Source organism: Stigmatopora argus, chromosome 18, assembly GCF_051989625.1.
Source record: "Stigmatopora argus isolate UIUO_Sarg chromosome 18, RoL_Sarg_1.0, whole genome shotgun sequence".
Classification (NCBI taxonomy): Eukaryota; Metazoa; Chordata; class Actinopteri; order Syngnathiformes; family Syngnathidae; genus Stigmatopora; species Stigmatopora argus.
The window spans coordinates 1,245,160-1,266,081 of NC_135404.1; the positions used below are offsets into that span (position 1 = coordinate 1,245,160).

General features: G+C 42.9%; 1 protein-coding gene across 1 annotated transcript; it reads right to left on the reverse strand.

Moving 5' to 3' along the window:
• Window positions 1-7,529: 7,529 nt before the first annotated feature.
• LOC144092713 (nucleoside diphosphate kinase B-like) lies at window positions 7,530-20,465 on the reverse strand. Its single transcript, XM_077625754.1, has 5 exons — window positions 20,369-20,465; window positions 11,400-11,530; window positions 8,092-8,193; window positions 7,884-7,996; window positions 7,530-7,805 (listed from the first exon to the last, which is right to left on the reverse strand). Exons 1-5 carry the CDS (start codon window positions 20,445-20,447, stop codon window positions 7,685-7,687), a joined length of 546 nt encoding a protein of 181 aa, XP_077481880.1. The 5' UTR covers window positions 20,448-20,465; the 3' UTR covers window positions 7,530-7,684.
• Between the last annotated feature and the right edge of the window lie 457 nt (window positions 20,466-20,922).

Genomic DNA, 20,922 nt, shown 5'->3' on the forward strand with positions numbered 1-20,922 from the left:
CCTATTAATGATTAATGAACATATAATAACAACCCAGAATAACCCCAACATAAAATGATGTGCAAGACATGCCACATTACTAAAGTTCAGCAAAATTGCACTCAACATAATATTTACTGCATTATTAGTAAGAACAATCTTTTTACTCAGGCCTGTGTCTCAACTTTTTGTCTCTCATCTCATCTTCTGAACTGCTGTATCCTCATTAGGTTCACGGGGGGGTTCTGGAGCCTATCCCAGCTGAATCCGGGCCAGACCCTGAATCGGTGGCCGCTCGCAGGGCACAAGGAGACAGGCAACCATTCACACTCACACCCATACCAAGGGGCAAATTAGTGTCCAATCAGCCTACCATGCATGTTTTTGGAATGTGGGAGGAAACTGGAGTACCCAGAGGTGAGAACATGCAAACTCCACACAGGTAAACTGATCCTGGATTTGAACCCAGGAACCCAGAGCTGTAAGGCCGCCGCGCTAACCACTCGTTCCACCGGGCCACTTCACTTTTTATTCTGTCTCGTACATGTTCTGCTGCGTGTGACAGTGGAAAATGTTCGACACCCAGCAAGATGCTTTCTAGCTCCATATTGTTATTTATGAAGTGCCAGTTGAGGCCAAGATAGGCATCCATGTTGACAGATGTCCACATATAGGTCAGTCAGGCTTACTGGTCTTGCTTCTGCACCAGCAGAAGCAGCTTCTGCTTTTGGTGAGGTCTCAGGGTGCTTTGCACGTAAATGATGCAGCATTGAGGAGCTATTGTAACTAAAATTCAACTCCTGTGCAGATGAAGCACTTTACTTTGCTGGGCCTAGCTAAATTAACGCACTCCCATGCGTAAGCGCTTTCTCTCTCGTACAGTGGTACCTCGACATACGAGTACCCGACATACGAGCAATTTGAGTTACGAGTAAAATATTGAGCAGATATTTATCTTGAGATTTAAGACAAATTTTGATATACGAGCAGACAGCGGACGCGAGAGGCTGCTCATAAGAACATCATGGGCACTCTCTCTCTCCCGGCAACTCCCTCGTGTAATGTCTCTGTGGTCACAACTCCCTCTTTGTAATGTCTCTGCGAGCACTGGGCGGAGCGTTGCATTTTTTCAGTGTTTTTTCCCCCGTTAGCCTGTTAGCTCCCGTTGGCGGAGCGATCGCTAATACCACTGGCGGGCCGTGCATTTCACACCTAGGCCTTCATTAGTGCTGTCTGTGAATCAATCCAACAATAAGTATTTTATGGCTATAAAACATTTAATGTAGCTACAACTGCGACACATAAAAAAGAATCAATAATAACCTAAAAAAATGAAATATTATTTAGGAAAATAGACATTTTACTCACCAAAAATTATTTTTATTTATACACAAAATCCATCCTCCTTTCTTTCCTCAAGAAGATTTCAATTACTCTGTCGTACAGATTACACTTGCGTTTCAGGTCCATCCAGAAGTTCTTTTCTATCGCCATCAAAGCTAATGCAGTCGAGTCTGTCCTGTTGTATTTCTGGCATAAGTTTTGATTCCGTTTCGGGCTGAAAATGTCCGTTCGACAGAAGCAGTGGACACGGGGATGGTCACTGTCAAACCCACTAATGTGTACAGCCACCCCATGCTCTCACTCAGATTTTTCGTCTGAAGGAGGTCAAGATCAGTGGGAGATTTTCCTGTACAATCATCCGTGGCATACATTACAATCAGTTCTGTTCTTAACCGAGGCTGATCGAAAAGTGCTCCGTGGCTCTGCATTAAAATGGAGAAGGCTACATGTGGGAAAGTTTTCTGTTATTCCCGAAACTTCTGCGGGTCGAGGAGGGAGAGAAACATCAGTCTTTCGTGTTCTTGAAATCTGGTTCACGTCTAGCAAATAATATTGTCCAGAATCCTGTCGTGGAGTTGGTGGTAGGGCGCGCGAGAATCTTGCGCTTGACCTCTTCATGCGCTTGGAGCACCCGCACTGCGTTCAGTGGCTTCCTAGATTTCCTCATATCGGCTCCTCTCGCGCTCAACTGTGTCACAAAACTCCTTCAGTCTTGCAAGACAAAACTGTACATCCAGTTTGTTGTTATGTAGTATTGAAAAAAGCACATCTGAATGCTCAAAAATGCCATTAAATGTGTGAAGCAAAAAAACAAAATTCAAAATCATCCAGATGTGCTTTAAATCCATCAGCACACCACACAGATTCATTCACCATTACAGAGACAAACAGTACTTTTATTTCCCTTCTGATCTCTTCCTCCATCACTTCAGCAATAGCAGTGATCAGGTTGTTTTGTATTTTGCCTGACGTGCCACTAAACACTTTATTAGTGGACAGGTGGTAATGTACATCCGTGTTTCTCTCAGCAATGAGAGAAAGAAGTGCCACATAATTTCCTTTGTTTGGGGATGCAACGCTTTCATCGTGTCCCAGAAATGAAAGTTTACAGTATATCAAACTTTTTAAGATTTCCCTATTTTTCTTTACCTTTTCGTTGTGGCGCTTCGTTTCCCTGCGCACTTGCTCGTTGAACTGTAACTCCACTCAGGTTTCCCCAAAAGTTTTGGAGAGCACTGTTGCTTGTAAGTGTCCGGTAGTGCTTTGGTGTCTCGTTGCTGCTTTAGTTAAACAGGTAAAATTTGCAAATCCAGTGTTGCTCCAAACACCATGTCGATCGGTGGCAAATAACAAGCACTCCCAGCAATACAATTTGCAGTGTTCCTCGGAGCCCGTGAGCCAGGGGTAGCGCTTGTAGTTAGCGAACTGAAAGCGGCGGACAAACCCTTTTCCCGGTTGTAACAGACTTGTTAGCTTTGGAGTTGACCGCCCTTTCTTAATGATGTCCATTTTTTCTGTAAAAGTCCATCTGGAAAATGGCTGTCCGCAAATCTGCAACCAAATCAATGTTTTCCTCCGTCGGCCATTGTGGGTGGAGTTTGCGAGCTCTGGCTCGCTCACTCTGGCTTTGGCCTGCCTACTCTATCACTAGCCAATCATAGTTGGTGAAAGCGATGACGTATCCCTACGCCTGCGAGAAGGCAATGACATGTCCCTACGCCTGCAAGAAGGCCATGGTATCACCAAATCAAATTCTGATTGGTTAAAGCAACAGTCTTATCGACGCTTGTTTAATGCAGCAGAGCCTGCAGAACTGATTGTGAAGGCCTTGAGGCAAATTTCTGACCCTGGCAACAAATAATGGCTGAAATGTGATTGGTTAAATGCTTCAATATGAAAACAAACATCTGGAAGCAGTGCAACCAGGGGGAAAGCAATGAAAGGAAGCTGACAGACAATTTGGAATTATTTAATAAGGATTCATGGGCAAAATATAATTAACATCAGTGTGATTCAGATATTTCTTAGGCCAGCAGAGAAGGCCCTGAAGGCCTTGACGGCACACCACTGGCTAATACACTACTTCTCGTTGGCAAGTGGTTGTGCGTTATCCTATTGTGAGGACATGTGTGCATCATTTTGGGAATATTTTGAAGGGAATACAAAATCAAAAAACCCTCGATATTGACTGAAAGTCAGTGTGGAGGCGGGGCAAATAGAGCCAACCCGGCTGGAAGAAGAAAGGTATCAAAATGTCAAACAAAATTAAAGTTAAATTTAGTGTTAGGTTAGATTAAACTTATTTTTGAGTGTGTCTGCATCGTAATCCAAGTTCATTTAAATTTGTTTATGTTATGTTACGAGTGCGTAGACGTGCAAAAAGTCCCCCCCTCTGTCCATCTTGCTCTCCCCCCTGCGAAATCCGTATAATTTTAGTACTATTTAACACATTTTAGTAATATTAAACCACTAGTAATTTGTTACTTTGTTAATAGATGGCGAATTAGAACAAATAAATATTTTTCCAATCCAAATATCTTGTTTTGGATGTTTTTTTGAGGGTTGGAACGAATTAATTTGTTTTTAGTTCATTTCTATGGGAAACGTGCGTCTGAGTTACGAGAAAATTGACACACGCTCAGTCTCGGAACACATTAAGCTCGTATCTCAAGGTATCACTGTGTACCCCTTGACCCATATTGACGTCATTAGGTACTGTCAGTGTTCTTAATTTTGTTCTGAAAGATTTTGCAAGATGAGTGACAAAACATAGACGAGACATTATTGAAGCTTCAACGGTCAATTCTCTTTATTCGCAAGGGAAGAAACGACTTTCTCGTGATCGGACTCCACCTTAAAAACTCTCTCTCCCTTAGCCCAAAGTGGGCGATAATTTGAATATTAGTGGGTGGGTTTCAGTTACAAAGCAACATCCAATGCCATTGGCTTATTTGATCAATTTGGTCAACCCTCTGACTTGGGAAACTGAGTTTTATGATACCGCGCACGCTGGTCAACAGCCAGATTTAAGAACTGTTCCAAGTTAAAACTTTGTTAGCCCAGAGATCTAAAGATATAACACCTCTCTGAATTATAAGAACAGGATATTTGAACACAGGTCAGGAAAAGCTTTTATAATGTTTGTTTCTCTTCGAACAGCTTTTACAACTGCCAGAACACAGGAGCAATTGTTTATAATACAAACACCAGAGCCATATGTTGTGGTCACACATTACTGTGACCAGGCTAAGCAACCCAAATGCAGAGCTGCCTACCTCCATTCACCCCATTTCAGGAGTAAACAGGGTACAGACATTGAAATTGTGGAGAATTTGAAGTACCTGGGTGTTCACCGCAACAACAAACTAGACTGGTCCACAAACAGATGCCTTGTACAAAAGGGGCCAGAGCTGCCTCTACCTACTGAGGAGTCTACGGTACTTTGGAGTGTGCAGGACACTGCTGAGGACGTTCTACGGTACTTTGGAGTGTGCAGGACACTGCTGAGGACGTTCTACGACACTGTGGTGGCATCTAGTGTTTTATGCAGTTGTCTGTTGGGGATGCGGGAGCACGGAGAGGGACAGGAACAGGCTGAATAAGCTGGTCAGGAGGGCCAGCTCTGTTCTGGGCTGTCCTTTGGACTCTGTGGAGGAAGCGGGAGAGCGGAGGATGCTGACCAGGATGATGTCCATCATGGACAGCACCTCCCATCCTCTGCATGAGTCTGTGGAGTCTTTCCGAAGCTCTTTCAGCAATAGACTGCTGCACCCTCATTGCAGGAAGGAGCGCTTCCGCAGATCCTTCCTCCCATCAGCGGTCAGGCTCTTTAACAAAAAAAATGGCTGTGTTTAGACCTCTCGTATGCATGCATGTACATCTATATGTATGTACATGTGTGCTTATATATATATGTACAGTGGTACCTCGAGATACGAGCTTAATCCGTTCCGGAACTGAGCTCGTATGACGAGATTCTCGTAACTCGAGCGGACGTTTTTCATTGAAATGAATGGAAAACAAATTAATTCGTTCCAGCCCTCTGAAAAAACACCAAAAACAGGATATTGGATTGGAAAAAAATGTTTTATTTCTTCTAATTCGCCATCTATTAACAAAGTACCACATAACTAGTGGTTTAATAGTAATAAAATGTGTTTAATCTAACTAAAACTGGGCAGATTTCGCCGACGGGAGACAGAGACGTTTGGGGGCGCGAGGGGGTGGGGTTCGTTTTTTTCCATGACAACGCACTCGTAAACGGAACAAACAAATTTAAATTAACTTGGATTAATATATAGACACTCAAACATACATTTAATGTAATTTTACACAACTGAATTCTAATTTTGTTGTAATCTTTTGTTACCTTCGTTTTTCGGGTTGGCGGTTTGCCACGCCTACGCGCTCACGTTCGCTATCGATGGACTGTTTGCTGTTGTATTGCCTTCAAAATATTCCCAAAATGATGCACACAAATGTCCTCACAATAGGATAACGCACGACCACTTGCCAACGAGAAATAGTCTTTAAGGGACGATCGCGGGATCATTCCTAAGAAAGAACAGGAAATGAGATAGCTGAGCTTCCCACGTAGTGATTGTGGGTAATGAAGTTTTATTCTGAGAAAGGTTGCCATTGCCTATGGGTGTTGTCTGCAGGAGTATACTTCATTACCCAGAAAGCCTTCTTTTTGCATGCGCGTTGTGCGTTTCCTGGTCCGAGGAGGAACTCGTTTGAATTAATCGTTCCTTCTTGTAAATATTGTTATACACGAAAGATATGCAAAAAAGACCTGGCTTGGTCGCATCACGAAATTTTGACCGCATAACGGGCGAATTATTCGATCGAAATTTCCCCCGGAAGACGAGCATTTTGTATGACGAGCGGTCGTATGACGAGGTACCACTGTATGTGTATGTACATGTATATATATATGTCTATACATATATATATTTCAGCAACACACTTATTTATTTATATATTTATTCATGTTTTATTAACCCACTCATTACCTATCTATTTATGTCTAAAATGCCTCTCCCATTTCTGCATCCTCACCCCCTTGCTACTGTGACAACGAATTTTCCCGAATACGGGATGAATGAAGTTATCCAATCCAAGTCACACAAGACGAATCATCTGTCAGAACTTGTAACTCGGATGATTCAAAATGCTCTCGTGTTACCGAATTTCTCCAGTTTACAGTGCAGTTGAAACAAGATGGCGGACGCCGTAGCGGTGGTGTGAATTTCGAGGCATTTAAATGGGAAATTTGGTACTTTTGTGAAATAGTTGTTTCAAAAAAATGTAAGGGACAATTTTTTGGGATTTCCGGAGTTTAGGGAGGTTGTCCGAAGTACCGGAGTTTGTCTTGCATTTCCGGGTAAACTCTTGAAATTCCGGAGTAGTTAGCAGCTCTGCAAATGATCAAATAGAGGTAGATACTTTGACCAGCAACCATGGTGGTTACCACGTGGAGGGAGCTGAACAATCAGCATACAAGTAAAAAATTCAACGCCGAGTTTCCACGGATGCAAGGCGAGAAAGACTTGGGAGCGATTGATGTCCGATGGCAGACATAGTTATGTAAAGAGAGTCAAGCGAGTTACATGACGATTTGTGAATGCGTTGTAGATGCCTGGGCTAAAGTGTGGGGTAGCAAGGCGAGCTTTTGCCTAAGTCGGTCAGCATCACTGTTACAAAAGCACACGCCAAAAACTCTGATGGTTTTGTGTATGTTTTAATCCTTTGACTTAAATAAACGTTAGTACACATTAAGTCAATAAAGTAGTCGGTTTTGCTCCTGTTGCCTTTAAAACATATGCCATCATGCATGCGTGTGTCATGCCAGCACCACCGTAATGTTACGCTCATTGAGCTGAAGCGCCTTGTGTACTGGGAAAATACAGTAATTGAAACTGCAACTGAGACAGTGCTCTTTAAGTCGGTGAGTCCTTTGGGCATGAAAATAGTTGTTTTTGCAAGACAAGTGTCCAATAAATGCATTGTTCTGCTGGAGCAATATTTTTGTTTGACCAGTATATGGTCTTGGCACTAAAATTCCTTTTAAATGACTTCCGTGCTCCGACACTGTTAATTTATATAGATCTTTACTTAAATGTGGTTAAAATTCCTGTTTATTGTTTAAATCTCATCAGTAACAATGGTTTTAATCTTATGCCTAAACAAAATGGAAGCATTACTAGTTTTCAACACTGACCTTTATTTGGATATAAATTGGACAAAGTCATCCTTCAGGAGAATTTAATCTTTCCAAGACAAATGAACCAAAAAAAGCAATGTAGTTACACACTGTTTGAATTTACTATTCCTGTTAAAAAATTAGGCCAAGGAAGTTTTAAGGAGAGTAGATCCAGCTGGCTGCACAGCTTGTGTAGCTGCTCAGCTCATCTTCATTGAACCAAAGAGAAATCTCCTTTTTAGCACTCTCAGTTGAGTCACTTCCATGGATGATGTTTCTGTGGTTAATTAAAATAATTACAGGTTGCTATGTTATCTACAGACAATACTGAAGATACAGGGTGCATACTACTTACTTGCTGACGTCAATGCAGTAATCTCCTCTAATTGTTCCAGGTTTGGAATCTGCTGGGTTGGTTTCACCAAGCATCACCCTGCCAGTCTTGACAACACCTTGACCTTCCCACACCTAGATTAAAAATAAATAAATACAATTATACTACAAATAAAACTGGAACTTGCTGCACTTAACCTGCTTAGAGCAGCAGGTTAAATGGTTGTTACCATAGCAACAACTGGACCACTCTTCATGTAATCAACGAGGGTTGGAAAAAATGGACGGCCTTTCAGGTCAAGATAGTGCTGGATCAGCAGTTCCTCTGATGGCTGTAAAAAAAAGTGGGTATCATCAGTAAACCAAGTATTCCGACTACTCGACACATATTTCCTCTTCAATCTTAGTTAGTGATTCTGAATCATCACATTTCCACTTGAAGTTTGCCAGTACAGTATGCATATTGTACTTTCGATACCATTTGGTTCATTGATCCATGCATCAAATATCAGCTCAGTTTTTTGCAATCCCAAAAGATTTCATAGATTGTGAGGCAAAAAAGAGGAAGCAATTGATACCAGAATTCAAAGTTATAAGACAAGGCCTGTGTCCCATGTGCCACATGTCAAGGAGGGTTTCCATGAAGTCCAGAATAACAGGGACGAACAACCTCACTGGGTCCACCCGACGGACCCCAAACCACTCAATGAAAAACCTCCACCTACAGCCGCATTACCGTGGGGTGGAGGGTACTCGGGCATTCAAGTGTCTGTCTGACAGAAACAGCAGTCACATATAGGCAAGTTGGTCCCAACAATGTCCAGACCTGCAGACGAGCAAGCCAAGTATTGGAGTGCCAAACCAGTCCCACCAGTTGGGATAGAAGATTGGTGCTGCCAGGGAGATGCCAAGGCTCGCCAAGATACAAACTGCACAACAGCAAAAAGAGGGCCACCATTGGCAATTCATGCCATTCCAGAAGGACCCACTGGAGTGTCGGACAGATCAGGCTGAACGGCAGGAGGCACTCCGCTCAAGGGCATCCTGAACCGAGGGGGCTTGAGGGAGAAACCAGATGGGTCAATTCCTGGGAGCCACAGATAGACTAAACACTGCCCCCCCCCAAAAAGGTAGGACAAGGCATCCGCTAGAGCAGGGGTAGGGAACCTATGGCTCGGGAGCCACATGTGGCTCTTTTGATGGGTGCATCTGGCTCTTTGCTAACCTGTGAGCTAAAATATGGAAATCGCTGGTGACAGAACTGAGATATTACATCTAGAACTGCTTTAATCTACATTTTTTTGCTTTAATCTTCATTTTTTTGCAGTACTCTTCTAGAATGCATCCTCTCTTTGATTAGCAACAGCATAAGAATCTTTTAAAAAATATTCATTTTTTTTTCACTTTAAAAGTGGTGAAATTTCAAAAAAAAAATTGAAAAGGCACTCGCTTACATGTATGTATTTTGACTTTTAAATTTGTAGTATGGCTCATAGTATGGCTTATGGAATAACATTGGAAAATGAATTGTTTGTGGCTCTCTTCGTCAAAAAGGTTCCCGACCCCTGCGCTAGTCATGCTAACCGAGAAGATATGCGTGCAACAAACTGTTCATGGAATCAACAACGAGAGGGACCCGAATCAGAACTGAATCAGTCCTTTAACAGATCCGATTCTGCCCCCGCTCCCCAGACCAGAGGCACATCTTCCTCTTCCTTCCCCTCTTACACCCCCCACACCTCACCACAGGGGACATCATCCTCCTCCCTGACCAGCCTCCTCATTACTGTTGATCAGGTGATAAGATAGCTTAAGAAGATCAAGGCAAGGAAGGCTACCAATCCTGATGGCCTCAGCTCCAGACTACTGAGGGACTGTGCAGATCAGCTTGGAAGAGTGATTCTGCACACTTTTAACCTCAGTCTTAGTCTGCAGAAGGTTGCCTTGTGGAAGACTTCCTGTGTGGTTCCAGTTCCAAACACCGAACCCCAGGGAGAGCAACCACTTCAGTCCAGTAGCACAAACCTCTCACCTGATCAAGACAATGGAGAGAATCGTCCTAAACCACCTCAGCCCCCTGATGAATACAGACGTAGACCCTCTGCAGTTTGCCTATTGTCTAGGTCAGTGGTCCCCTATGCGCATTCACCAAACCCCACCAGTTTCCTATGCGCATTCACCAAACCCCACCAGTTTCCTATGCGCAATCACCAAACCCTACAAGTGTAAATAAGATACAAAAAAATAAAATTTTAAGAAACACATTGCCCCTCCTGAATCCAAGATTTGATTTTCAACACTCACCCCACCACAACCCGAATTCTCAGAGTCTGAGGAGTGCAATTCCCCTCTCATAGGAATACATCCTCTTCTCCACCCTATCCGAGAACGATGCTGCAGAGGTGTCAACCAAGACAAACCCACAACATCCAGAGCCTTTAGAAACACAGGCCACTGGTGAACTGTTCCCGGCATGTCCTACCGGGAGGGACCCAGGATACACAGGGTTAACTGTCTCGTGTTAGGCTTATCATTTATATTTTAATAATATTTGGCAAGATCATTTAATTAGTGCTTATCAACTCATTAAAATGGAACTTCATATCAGCAAACAACAATTTACAAAACTAAATTTAAGATGTTTGTATTAGTGCAATTTTAAATTTTTGACATTTATTAAAGTAATCATCTTGTTTATCAAATTGTGGATTAAGAATCGTGGTATGATTCATATTGTGATTGTTTGTATCTTTACAGCGCTATTAGGAGCTGCTCATTACAAAAGACAGTTGAAAAGGAACAGATGGCATTGCTGCACAAATCCCCTGAGGGAGAAGGGATTAAGTACCTGTTTTGGACTGACCACAGTTCAACTAATCAACACTTAAACCCACTGGCACAAAAATAAAGCCATTGGACTGAGATTATCTAAGATCTAAGTGCCAAAATAGATGGGGCTGATAATCGACTGACTAGGTCATTCAGCATTCACTGTACAGTTATCGCTCGTTTATTATAACAGTTTATTTTTCAGTTTCGCTACTTCACGGATTTGCATCGTCCAGTGTTCTGCATTCTGATTGGGGGGACTTTTTGCACGGCAACGCTCTCGCAACAAACAAATGTATATGAATTTGGGATTACGATGCAGGCAAACTCAAAAATAAATTTAATCCAACCTTACACTAAACAAAAATGCAAACGCTCCGCCCAGTGCTCGTAGAGACATTACACGAGGGATTTGCGACTAGAAAGACAGTGCCCCTGATATTCTTATGACCAGCCTCTTACGTCCGCTGTGTATATCAAAATATGTCTCGTATTTAAAGATAAATATTTGCTCTTAACTTTTACTCACATCTCAAATTGCTTGTATGTCGAGGTATTACTGTACAGTACTTTTGGAACGCAACCCCCGCGAAAAACAAGGGTATACTGTATACTTGTCGGAAAATATATCCATTCTTCAATCAACTGACAACTTGTCATGAGAAATTGAACAATTCGAGAAAAATTGTAATGATAGGTGAACACTTACTTGAAGCATTTTCATGGCAACAAGTTTGAATCCTTTCTTTTCAAATCTTGTAATGATCTCTCCAATGATGCCTCTCTGCACACCATCAGGCTTGATGGCAAGAAAGGTGCGTTCATTTTGCCCCTCCATGACTGATTGGAGGAAAAGAAATAATTTTACAGATCTTAATAAACATTCCTACAAAAGGTGTAATGGTACACTAAATGTTACATTTCCATTTCTTGAATTGCTCAGTTCGGTGAATTTTCTTTACAAAATATGGCAGCAAAATAGATGGAAAATCGTCATATTTTTTAACACGTAAACAAGGTTTGTGTAAATAAATTAGAGTAACCAATTAAGGTAATAGTTCAAATACATTAAACTGAGTTTTTAAGATAAAAATATAAAATCACTAATATTAAAGCAAGGGTTGGTTCGAAAAATAAAAAGGAGGCATTGCTGCCCGTGTACTGAATGAGCAAAAGAAAAGCTTGGATGAGGAAAGGTTTTAAACTGCTTAATCCCAAACCTGTTTTTTTAATTATACAATCATGAAGCTGTTTTTTTGGGAATTCCAAACATTTACCTGATTTTTTTGGGCTACCGTATTTTCACACCTATAGGGCGCACCATAACCGAGTGTATTCCAGATCTTTTTTTTTTAATTTTTAGAACCAGCCATGACTCGCTTTAAAGCAGGGGTCTCGAACTCAATTTACCTGGGGGCCGCTAGAGGTCGAGTCTGGGTGAGACTGGGCCGCATCAGGATTTCCACAAGAAAAGCACTGATAAAACATTCCAACGTTATCAAATACCTTTATTTTTTAACAAAAAATAATGAATTAAATAAATTAACTTAAAGATGAATAAAAAATAAATCAATCAGTAATATAAAACCAAATAATACTAATGAGCATACAGTAGATATACACTGGCTGGCTAAGTAGAGAAAATGAATTATTTTTATTCCGTTTCAAATGTCTGTATTAACAGCTCTTTAACCTTTAACTTTCTGAACTTGAATGGAACATTGAACATGAAATATTCTGAACACGGCTTCTTTTGCCTACTCCTTGCTGCTAGAGACCTGGCAGCGCTTCTTCTCACATAGTCACATTTGGCTTGAGGGAGGAAGCAGTGGAGACCCTCAGTAGAGCTTGAAGATGCTCATCAGTAAGTCTGGACCTGTACTTGGACTTATTGAAGTTCAAGGTGGAGAAGAGCTTCTCACACAAGTATGTGCTCCCAAAAAGGCACATGGTCCGCTTGAACCTTCGGGAAAGTTCAGGGAAGCTGGGGGTCAACTCTCTCAAAAATTGCCCAAGCTTGTCTGCTTCTCCACTCACCTCCCTGAACTTGGCTTTGAGTGCAGAGTTGCACTGCAGGTCAATGAGCTCCATTTGAAGCTCAGGAGGGGCATCTTGCACATCAAAGGAGAAGGGGTCCGCAAAAATTTGAAATGTGGCTTTGTGTGTCTTGAAGTCTGCAAATCTGTGATCAAATTCCTCCTGTAGCTTCGAAATGGCCTCAACATACTTCTCACCACTGAATGGTGTGCCTGCATCCACGAGAGCCTTGCATGCTGGGAAATGGCAAAGGTTTGTCTGAGAGAGCTGGGCTTTCCATAACACAAGTTTAGTGCAGAATGCTCTCACGTTGTCATAGGCAGCACTGACAAGTTGCCCCTGGCCTTGTAGCTTCTTGTTCAGTACATTAAGCTCATGTGTGATATCAACAAGAAAAGCCAAGTCCATGAGCCATTTGGGATCACTTAGCACAGGATCAATCAACTCACAAACGGCGTAGCTAGCTTTGACTGCTGCATTACTGTCTTTGGTAGCCTTCTTGAAGAGATCCTGTTGCCTCAGAAGACGTGTTTTAAGACTGGCAACCTGGTTGGCTCTCTCATCTCCCTGGTATTTTTCGTACTCCACAGCATGTCTCGTAGTACAATTACGTTTCAAATTGTATTCCTTGTGCACCGCAACTTTTTCAGTGTAAATGAGACACGTCGGGGTGCCCCTGTGTTCAACAAAGAAATATTGCACTCCCCACTTTTCTTGAAACTGTCTGTGCTCATCACCGACCTTTCTCTTCATGGCAGGCTTTGAAAGAGACATCTCTGGGGCTCTGTAATATGTTTTTCCACTTGGAATGAGTCTCGGGTTGATCTTTCACATTCAGTCGCGCGGGTTTGTGGCACATGTGCACTTTCGCTCTCCGTTTCAATCGCGGAGATGGCTACAGACACTGACACAGGCTGGATCACGGATCATAGCGCCTCATTCAGTTCTATGGTGAGAGCAGCGGAGGAGTGTGCGCGCCGAGCGGAGTGATCGGCCTCACGGCTTCTCCTCCGCCCAGCTGATTGGAGGAATGAATGAGTGAGTGAGCGAGGCACTGGACAGCCCGGCCGATGTCCCGCCCTCCAGAGCCGTATACCTCACCGTGATTGGTTCATTCAGCTCCGAACCAAAGTTCCCTCTAATTTTTTGTTGGTCTGAGCAGAAAGACAACCTCCCCGAGCGCACTGAGTACCAGTGTGAGCGACATCATCGGTACTCGGATGATTCGCCTAAAGACGTTTCGCCGACGGACGTTTGACAGACGGGCAGGTCGCCGAATGGACGTTCCACCGAACGTTCATTCGGCCGAACGGAGGTTCCGCCGAAACGGGATTCGAACGCTCGCCCCGCCGGATCGTGTGTGTACAAGTTTTTCAACCTCGGCCCGCGGGCCATATACGGCCCGTTAGGATTTTTAATCCGGCCCGCCGCCGGTGTTGTCCAAATTATAGTAAAAATCAATGTTCGTCTACCATCAATGGCAGTCCGGGAATAAGCACTCTTGGGCAGGCAGATGTAGCAGAACCGAGCCGTAAAATGACAGCAATCGGGTCAAATCCATCCTAAAACAGCATTTAATGATTAAATACAAATACTGGATGATATCGCGATGGAGGCAAAAAAACGTCTATAGACGTCCATTCGCCAAACGGCTCAAAATGCTCTCAAATTCGGTCAAATCCAGCTGAAAACAGCGTTTAATGATTAAATACAAATACTAGTATTTGTATTTAATCATTAAACTAACAAATACTAGTACGACCTGTCCGTCTGTCAAACGTCCGTCGGCGAAACGTCTTTAGGCGAATCATCCGGTCACAACATCATCATTGCTCGCTATCGGCACACCAGTATCACACCTGCCACAAGCAGGTGCATGTCAATGTTCCCTCTAATTTTTCATGTAAAACATGCTGTAAAACAAGAAAAACATGAGTGGACAGAGCTACTGCCACTGGCTGCCACTTAAACGGCGCCATCATGAGGAAAGGGGTAAAAAAAAAAAAAAAAAAAAAAAAAAAAAAAAAAAAAAAAAAAAAAAAAAAAAATAAATAAAAATAAAAATAAAATAAAATTGATCTTTCATATTAAGACGGGGGCCGCAAATTATCGTCCCGCGGGCCGCAGTTGGCCCGCGGGCCGCATGTTTGAGACCCCTGCTTTAAAGGGTTCTGAAGGTGTTGAAGGCTCCCCCTTTTCAGATCCTTTCTTTGTTATTAAATCCATGTAAATTCCACTGGCTTTTTCACATATAGTTGACTCGATCATGCCATCTCCTGCTAACGGTTTATCTTTTATCCATAATAAAGGAAGGCTCTACATCTCGTCATGAATGTCACTGCACCGGGGGGAAATTATAGTTAGTCCTTTGGAAGGCCTTTTATCCCCAATTGTGTCCTTCTGCTTCAGGGTGGTGCTTATCGTTGAAGTATTCCTCTCGCAATGCCGAGCAAGCTCCGTGACACGTACACCACTCATAATTTTCAATTATTTTGCGCTTAATATTGATTGTCGACTTTCGCCTTTTCTTTGCACAACTCTTCATTCCACCGGTTTGCTTTGGATCCATTGTTGTTCACTTTTATTATGTATTGACTAACAGGGAAAAAAACATGGGAAAATGCAACGCTCCGCCCAGTGCTCGTAGATATCTGTTATACACGAAAGAGATGCGGCAAAAAAGACAGTGCGCTAAAATCATAAACAGCCTCTCATGTCTTGGCCACCTGGCTTTCTCGTATCTCGAGATAATTTGCTCGAAATTTTACTCCTATTTCGAATTGCTCGTGTGTCGGGGTGCCACTGTACTTTGATTTTTTTTCCATTGTTAATTATTATTATTTTTAAGTTTGCAACCGGAAGACATGAAAATTCCGGCCAAAATGGCGTAAGTCAGGGTACCGCTTCTTCTGCGCTGCAATGATTGGTTCCAACCATGCCACAGAAGAAAGCAAAAGTATAAATTCTTCTTCAAACACAAAGCCGGTCACTCATGTTCCCTGCGTGCAACGTTTAGCATCGCGTACGGAGAGTGAATTCCAGCTTTCTTTGTTTGGATTTTGGAAATATTTACCTTGAGATACAAGGCATTTTTTTAAGTGTGCGTGTATAAGAATCTAAGTTCATCCAAATTAAATTAAGTTTGTTACGTTTCGATCACATCCGTCAAGTGACTATCTACCCCCTCCCCCAATCCATGAACTCCCCGTTGTATCAAATAATGCCTCATTTCTTTACAAAACATCAGTACCACTAGTTATTTGTTACTGTTAGTAGATGGTGAATTACAACCAATAAAAATATTTTTCCATTGTAATATCCTGCTTTTGGGTGTTTTTAACAGAGGGTGGGAACAAATTAATTTATATTTAGTTCATTCCTATGGGAAACGTTGATTTGAGATACGAGTAAAATCGACATACAAGCTCAGGCATTATGCTCGTATCTCAAGGTACCACTGTACAAGGGAAACCAAGCATGTGGTAACCATGAGGAATAAAATCCTCCTCAAAAAAATTGTGGCCACAAAAAGTTAGAGATCTTTAAGGGGTTCACCCTTTAAGGCAGGGGTCTCGAACTCAATTTACCTGGGGGCCGCTAGAGGCCGAGTCTGGGTGAGACTGGGCCGCATCAGGATTTCCACAAGAAAAGCACTGATAAAACATTCCAACGTTATCAAAATCTTTATTTTTTAACAAAAAATAATGAATTAAATAAATTAACTTAAAGATGAATAAAAAATAAATCAATCAGTAATACAAAACCAAATAATACTAATGAGCATACAGTAGATATACACTGGCTGGCCAAGTAGAGAAAATGAATTATTTTTATTCCGTTTCAAATGTCTGTATTAACAGCTCTTTAACCTTTAACTTTCTGAACTTGAATGGAACATTGAACATGAAATATTCTGAACACGGCTTCTCTTGCCGACTCCTTGCTGCTAGAGACCTGGCAGCGCTTCTCACATAGTCACATTTGGCTTGAGGGAGGAAGCAGTGGAGACCCTCAGTAGAGCTTGAAGATGCTCATCAGTAAGTCTGGACCTGTACTTGGACTTATTAAAGTTCAAGGTGGAGAAGAGCTTCTCACACAAGTATGTGCTCCCAAAAAGGCACATGGTCCCCTTGAACCTTCGGGAAAGTTCAGGGAAGCTGGGGGTCAACTCTCTCAAAAATTGCCCAAGCTTGTCTGCTTCTCCACTCACCTCCCTGAACTTGGCTTTGAGTGCAGAGTTGCACTGCAGGTCAATGAGCTCCATTTGAAGCTCAGGAGGGGCATCTTGCACATCAAAGGAGAAGGGGTCCGCAAAAATTTGAAATGTGGCTTTGTGTGTCTTGAAGTCTGCAAATCTGTGATCAAATTCCTCCTGTAGCTTCAAAATGGCCTCAACATACTTCTCACCACTGAATGGTGTGCCTGCATCCACGAGAGCTTGCATGCTGGGAAATGGCAAAGGTTTGTCTGAGAGAGCTGGGCTTTCCATAACACAAGTTTAGTGCAGAATGCTCTCACGTTGTCATAGGCAGCACTGACAAGTTGCCCCTGGCCTTGTAGCTTCTTGTTCAGTACATTAAGCTCATGTGTGATATCAACAAGAAAAGCCAAGTCCATGAGCCATTTGGGATCACTTAGCACAAGATCAATCAACTCACAAACGGCGTAGCTAGCTTTGACTGCTGCATTACTGTCTTTGGTAGCCTTCTTGAAGAAATCCTGTTGCCTCAGAAGACGTGTTTTAAGACTGGCAACCTGGTTGGCTCTCTCATCTCCTTGGTATTTTTCGTACTCCTCAGTATGTCTCGTAGTACAATTACGTTTCAAATTGTATTCCTTGTGCACCGCAACTTTTTCAGTGTAAATGAGACACGTCGGGGTGCCCCTGTGTTCAACAAAGAAATATTGCACTCCCCACTTTTCTTGAAACTGTCTGTGCTCATCACCGACCTTTCTCTTCACGGCAGGCTTTGAAAGAGACATCTCTGGGGCTCTGTAATATGTTTTTCCACTTGGAATGAGTCTCGGGTTGATCTTTCACATTCAGTCGCGCGGGTTTGTGGCGCATGTGCACTTTCGCTCTCCGTTTCAATCGCGGAGATGGCTACAGACACTGACACAGGCTGGATCACGGATCATAGCGCCTCATTCAGTTCTATGCTGAGAGCAGCGGAGGAGTGTGCGCGCCGAGCGGAGTGATCGGCCTCACGGCTTCTCCTCCGCCCAGCTGATTGGAGGAATGAATGAGTGAGTGAGCGAGGCACTGGACAGCCCGGCCGATGTCCCGCCCTCCAGAGCCGTATACCTCACCGTGATTAGTTCATTCAGCTCCGAACCAAAGTTCCCTCTAATTTTTTGTTGGTCTGAGCAGAAAGACAAGCTCCCTGAGCGCACTGAGTACCAGTGTGAGCGACATCATCGGTACTCGGATGATTCGCCTAAAGACGTTTCGCCGATGGACGTTTGACAGACAGAAGGTCGCCGAATGGACGTTCCACCGAATGTTCATTCGGCCGAACGGAGGTTTCGCCGAAACGGGATTCGAACGCTCGCCCCGCCGGATCGTGTGTGTACAAGTTTTTCAACCTCGGCCCGCGGGCCATATACGGCTCGTTAGGATTTTTAATCCGGCCCGCCGCCGGTGTTGTCCAAATTATAGTAAAAATCAATGTTCGTCTACCATCAATGGCAGCCCGGGAATAAGCACTCTTGGGCGGGCATGGCAGTCCGGGAATAAGCACTCTTGGGCAGGCAGATGTAGCAGAACCGAGCCGTAAAATGACAGCAATCGGGTCAAATCCATCCTAAAACAGCATTTAATGATGAAATACAAATACTGGATGATATCGCGATGGAGGCAAAAAAACGTCTATAGACATCCATTCGCCAAACGGCTCAAAATGCTCTCAAATTCGGTCAAATCCAGCTGAAAACAGCGTTTAATGATTAAACACAAATACTAGTATTTGTATTTAATCATTAAACTAACAAATACTAGTACGACCTGTCCGTCTGTCAAACGTCCGTCGGCGAAACGTCTTTAGGTGAATCATCCGGTCACGACATCATCATTGCTCGCTATGGGCATACCAGTATCACACCTGCCACAAGCAGGTGCATGTCAATGTTCCCTCTAATTTTTCATGTAAAACATGAGTGGACAGAGCTACTGCCACTGGCTGCCACTTAAACGGCGCCATCATGGGGAAAGGGGTAAAAAAAAAAAAAAAAAAAATTAAAAAAAAAAAAAATGATTTTTTTTTTTAACTGCGCGCCATATGATTGCTACTGCGCAGAGAAGACGAGAGTAGTGCGCAATTGCGCACGCGCGCAGCTTAGAGGGAACATTGCTCCGAACACAAGTGTCATTCATATCAATTTTGCGGGCCGCACGAACATTAATCTTTCATATTAAGACGGGGGCCGCAAATTATCGTCCCGAGGGCCGCAGTTGGCCCGCGGGCCGCAAGTTTGAGACCCCTGCTTTAAGGACTCCACTGTTGAGCAGGCAGTGGTGCTAGCTGGGTCCGTAACCACCAAAGGGTTTTCGGACATGACGGCGGAGGTGAATATACGCTCAGGAGCCACTCAACACTTCCGATTGATCAAGACCATTTCGAGATAAGGCAGTTTCCGAGTGAGGAGGAAAAGGCAGCGAGCAACGATCGAGATAAGGCAGTTTCCGAGTGAGGAGGAAAAGGCAGCGAGCAACGAGGAGGGCCAGGGACAGGACGTGAATGGAGAACGCGGTGTGTCTTTGAAAAGTCTCCAGGAAGTCTTCGATAGGGATTAAATGAAAATCCCGGAGATTGACGATAACATGATCAGAGCTAACGAATTTGGCAATCCTCTGGACGGTCTGTGTACAAAAAAAATTCTAGAACAAAAACGACTCACTTGACAACTTCCCACCACAATGTTAGTTGTGCACCAAAAAAATGTTGCAGAAACCCCTCCTGCCCCCACTGTATACTGAAGCAGCAAGGAATTGGACTAAAATCATCAGCCTGTTTTTGGATTATACAATCAACCTGTTTTTTTTAATTATACAATCAAACTAATTTTTCCGACTATTTTATGAGGATTTTTCTTTCAAAAGAAAAAAATCTGGGGGCTAAGACCCTTAAGGCAGCGCGGGGCGTTCGCGGCCCGTCGGCATAGGCGAGTAAATCCGAGGGGAAGGGCACGAACAGGAGCACAGAGTCGCCGCCGGGACACGGCAACAACATGGCAGCGGGAGGTGGTGAAAATGATCAGGCTCTATCTAAAAAATAATTACATTTTTTTTACTATAATACACACCTGACTAGTAAGCAGTCATGGTGGAAACCAGGCCAATTTCGTATACACAATGCCACCATACTGCGAGTTTGTAATATTTTCCAGGCTCCAAATAGTAGCGGGAATAATTTTTCCAAAACATACAATACAGGCCACGTAAAAATCTGCCCTGGCAAAATATATTTGGGAAGTAATAGATTTTGCATTACCGTAATCAGTGTGAATTTGTTGGCTTCCAAAACTCAATCCGAAAGAGAAAAGAACGAACTACCTCGCGCAATTTTCAAAAACATACAATACAGGCCACGTAAAAATCTGCACTGCCAAAATATATTTGGGAAGTAAAAGATTTTGCATTACCGTAAACACAGTGTGAATTCTTCGGCTTCCTTAACTCAATCCGAAAGAGAAAAGAACGAACTACCTCGCGCAGCCGCATTTTATACGAAAGGGCGGGGACTGTTTTTTTAAATAACTTTATTTAATGATTGCAAATGACCCGTACTGTACATATAAATACGAAAAGCATTACCAAGGGGGAATTATTTATTTTAAAAAATACATGCAGTTACGAGGCCTACTGTATAACAAAACACTGTTCCTTCTAGGCTTTTTATTTTTCATATATTCTTTGATCGAAAAAAAACACGTTTGTAGAACTCATTGCTGAATGCCGTGTTTCTGTAACCTTTAACACCAAGTAGTACCCCTAAAACAAGACTCGTCTCTGCAAGTGGCAGTTTCGAAAGTGACACGCTCCATTGACAGTGTTGACACCTTATGGCTGAATGTTGACACCTGGTTGAATTAAAAAAAAACTCCTGCAGGAAATAAAGTTGACAGACTCAACTGACACTGATTTGAAGACCTATTGTATCCAATACGTACTACCATCATTTACGTATTTGCATTCA

Excerpts from the sequence above, each read along its gene's own strand:
- LOC144092713 (XM_077625754.1), bottom strand. The coding sequence starts at position 20,447 with ATGCGGCTGCGCGAGGTAGTTCGTTCTTTTCTCTTTCGGATTGAGTTA. Across the intron at positions 11,531-20,368 it reads GAATTCACACTGTGTTTACG|TCATGGAGGGGCAAAATGAA; the intron begins GTAATGCAAAAT and ends TCCTCCAATCAG. Across the intron at positions 7,997-8,091 it reads GTGGTCCAGTTGTTGCTATG|GTGTGGGAAGGTCAAGGTGT; the intron begins GTAACAACCATT and ends TTTTTAATCTAG.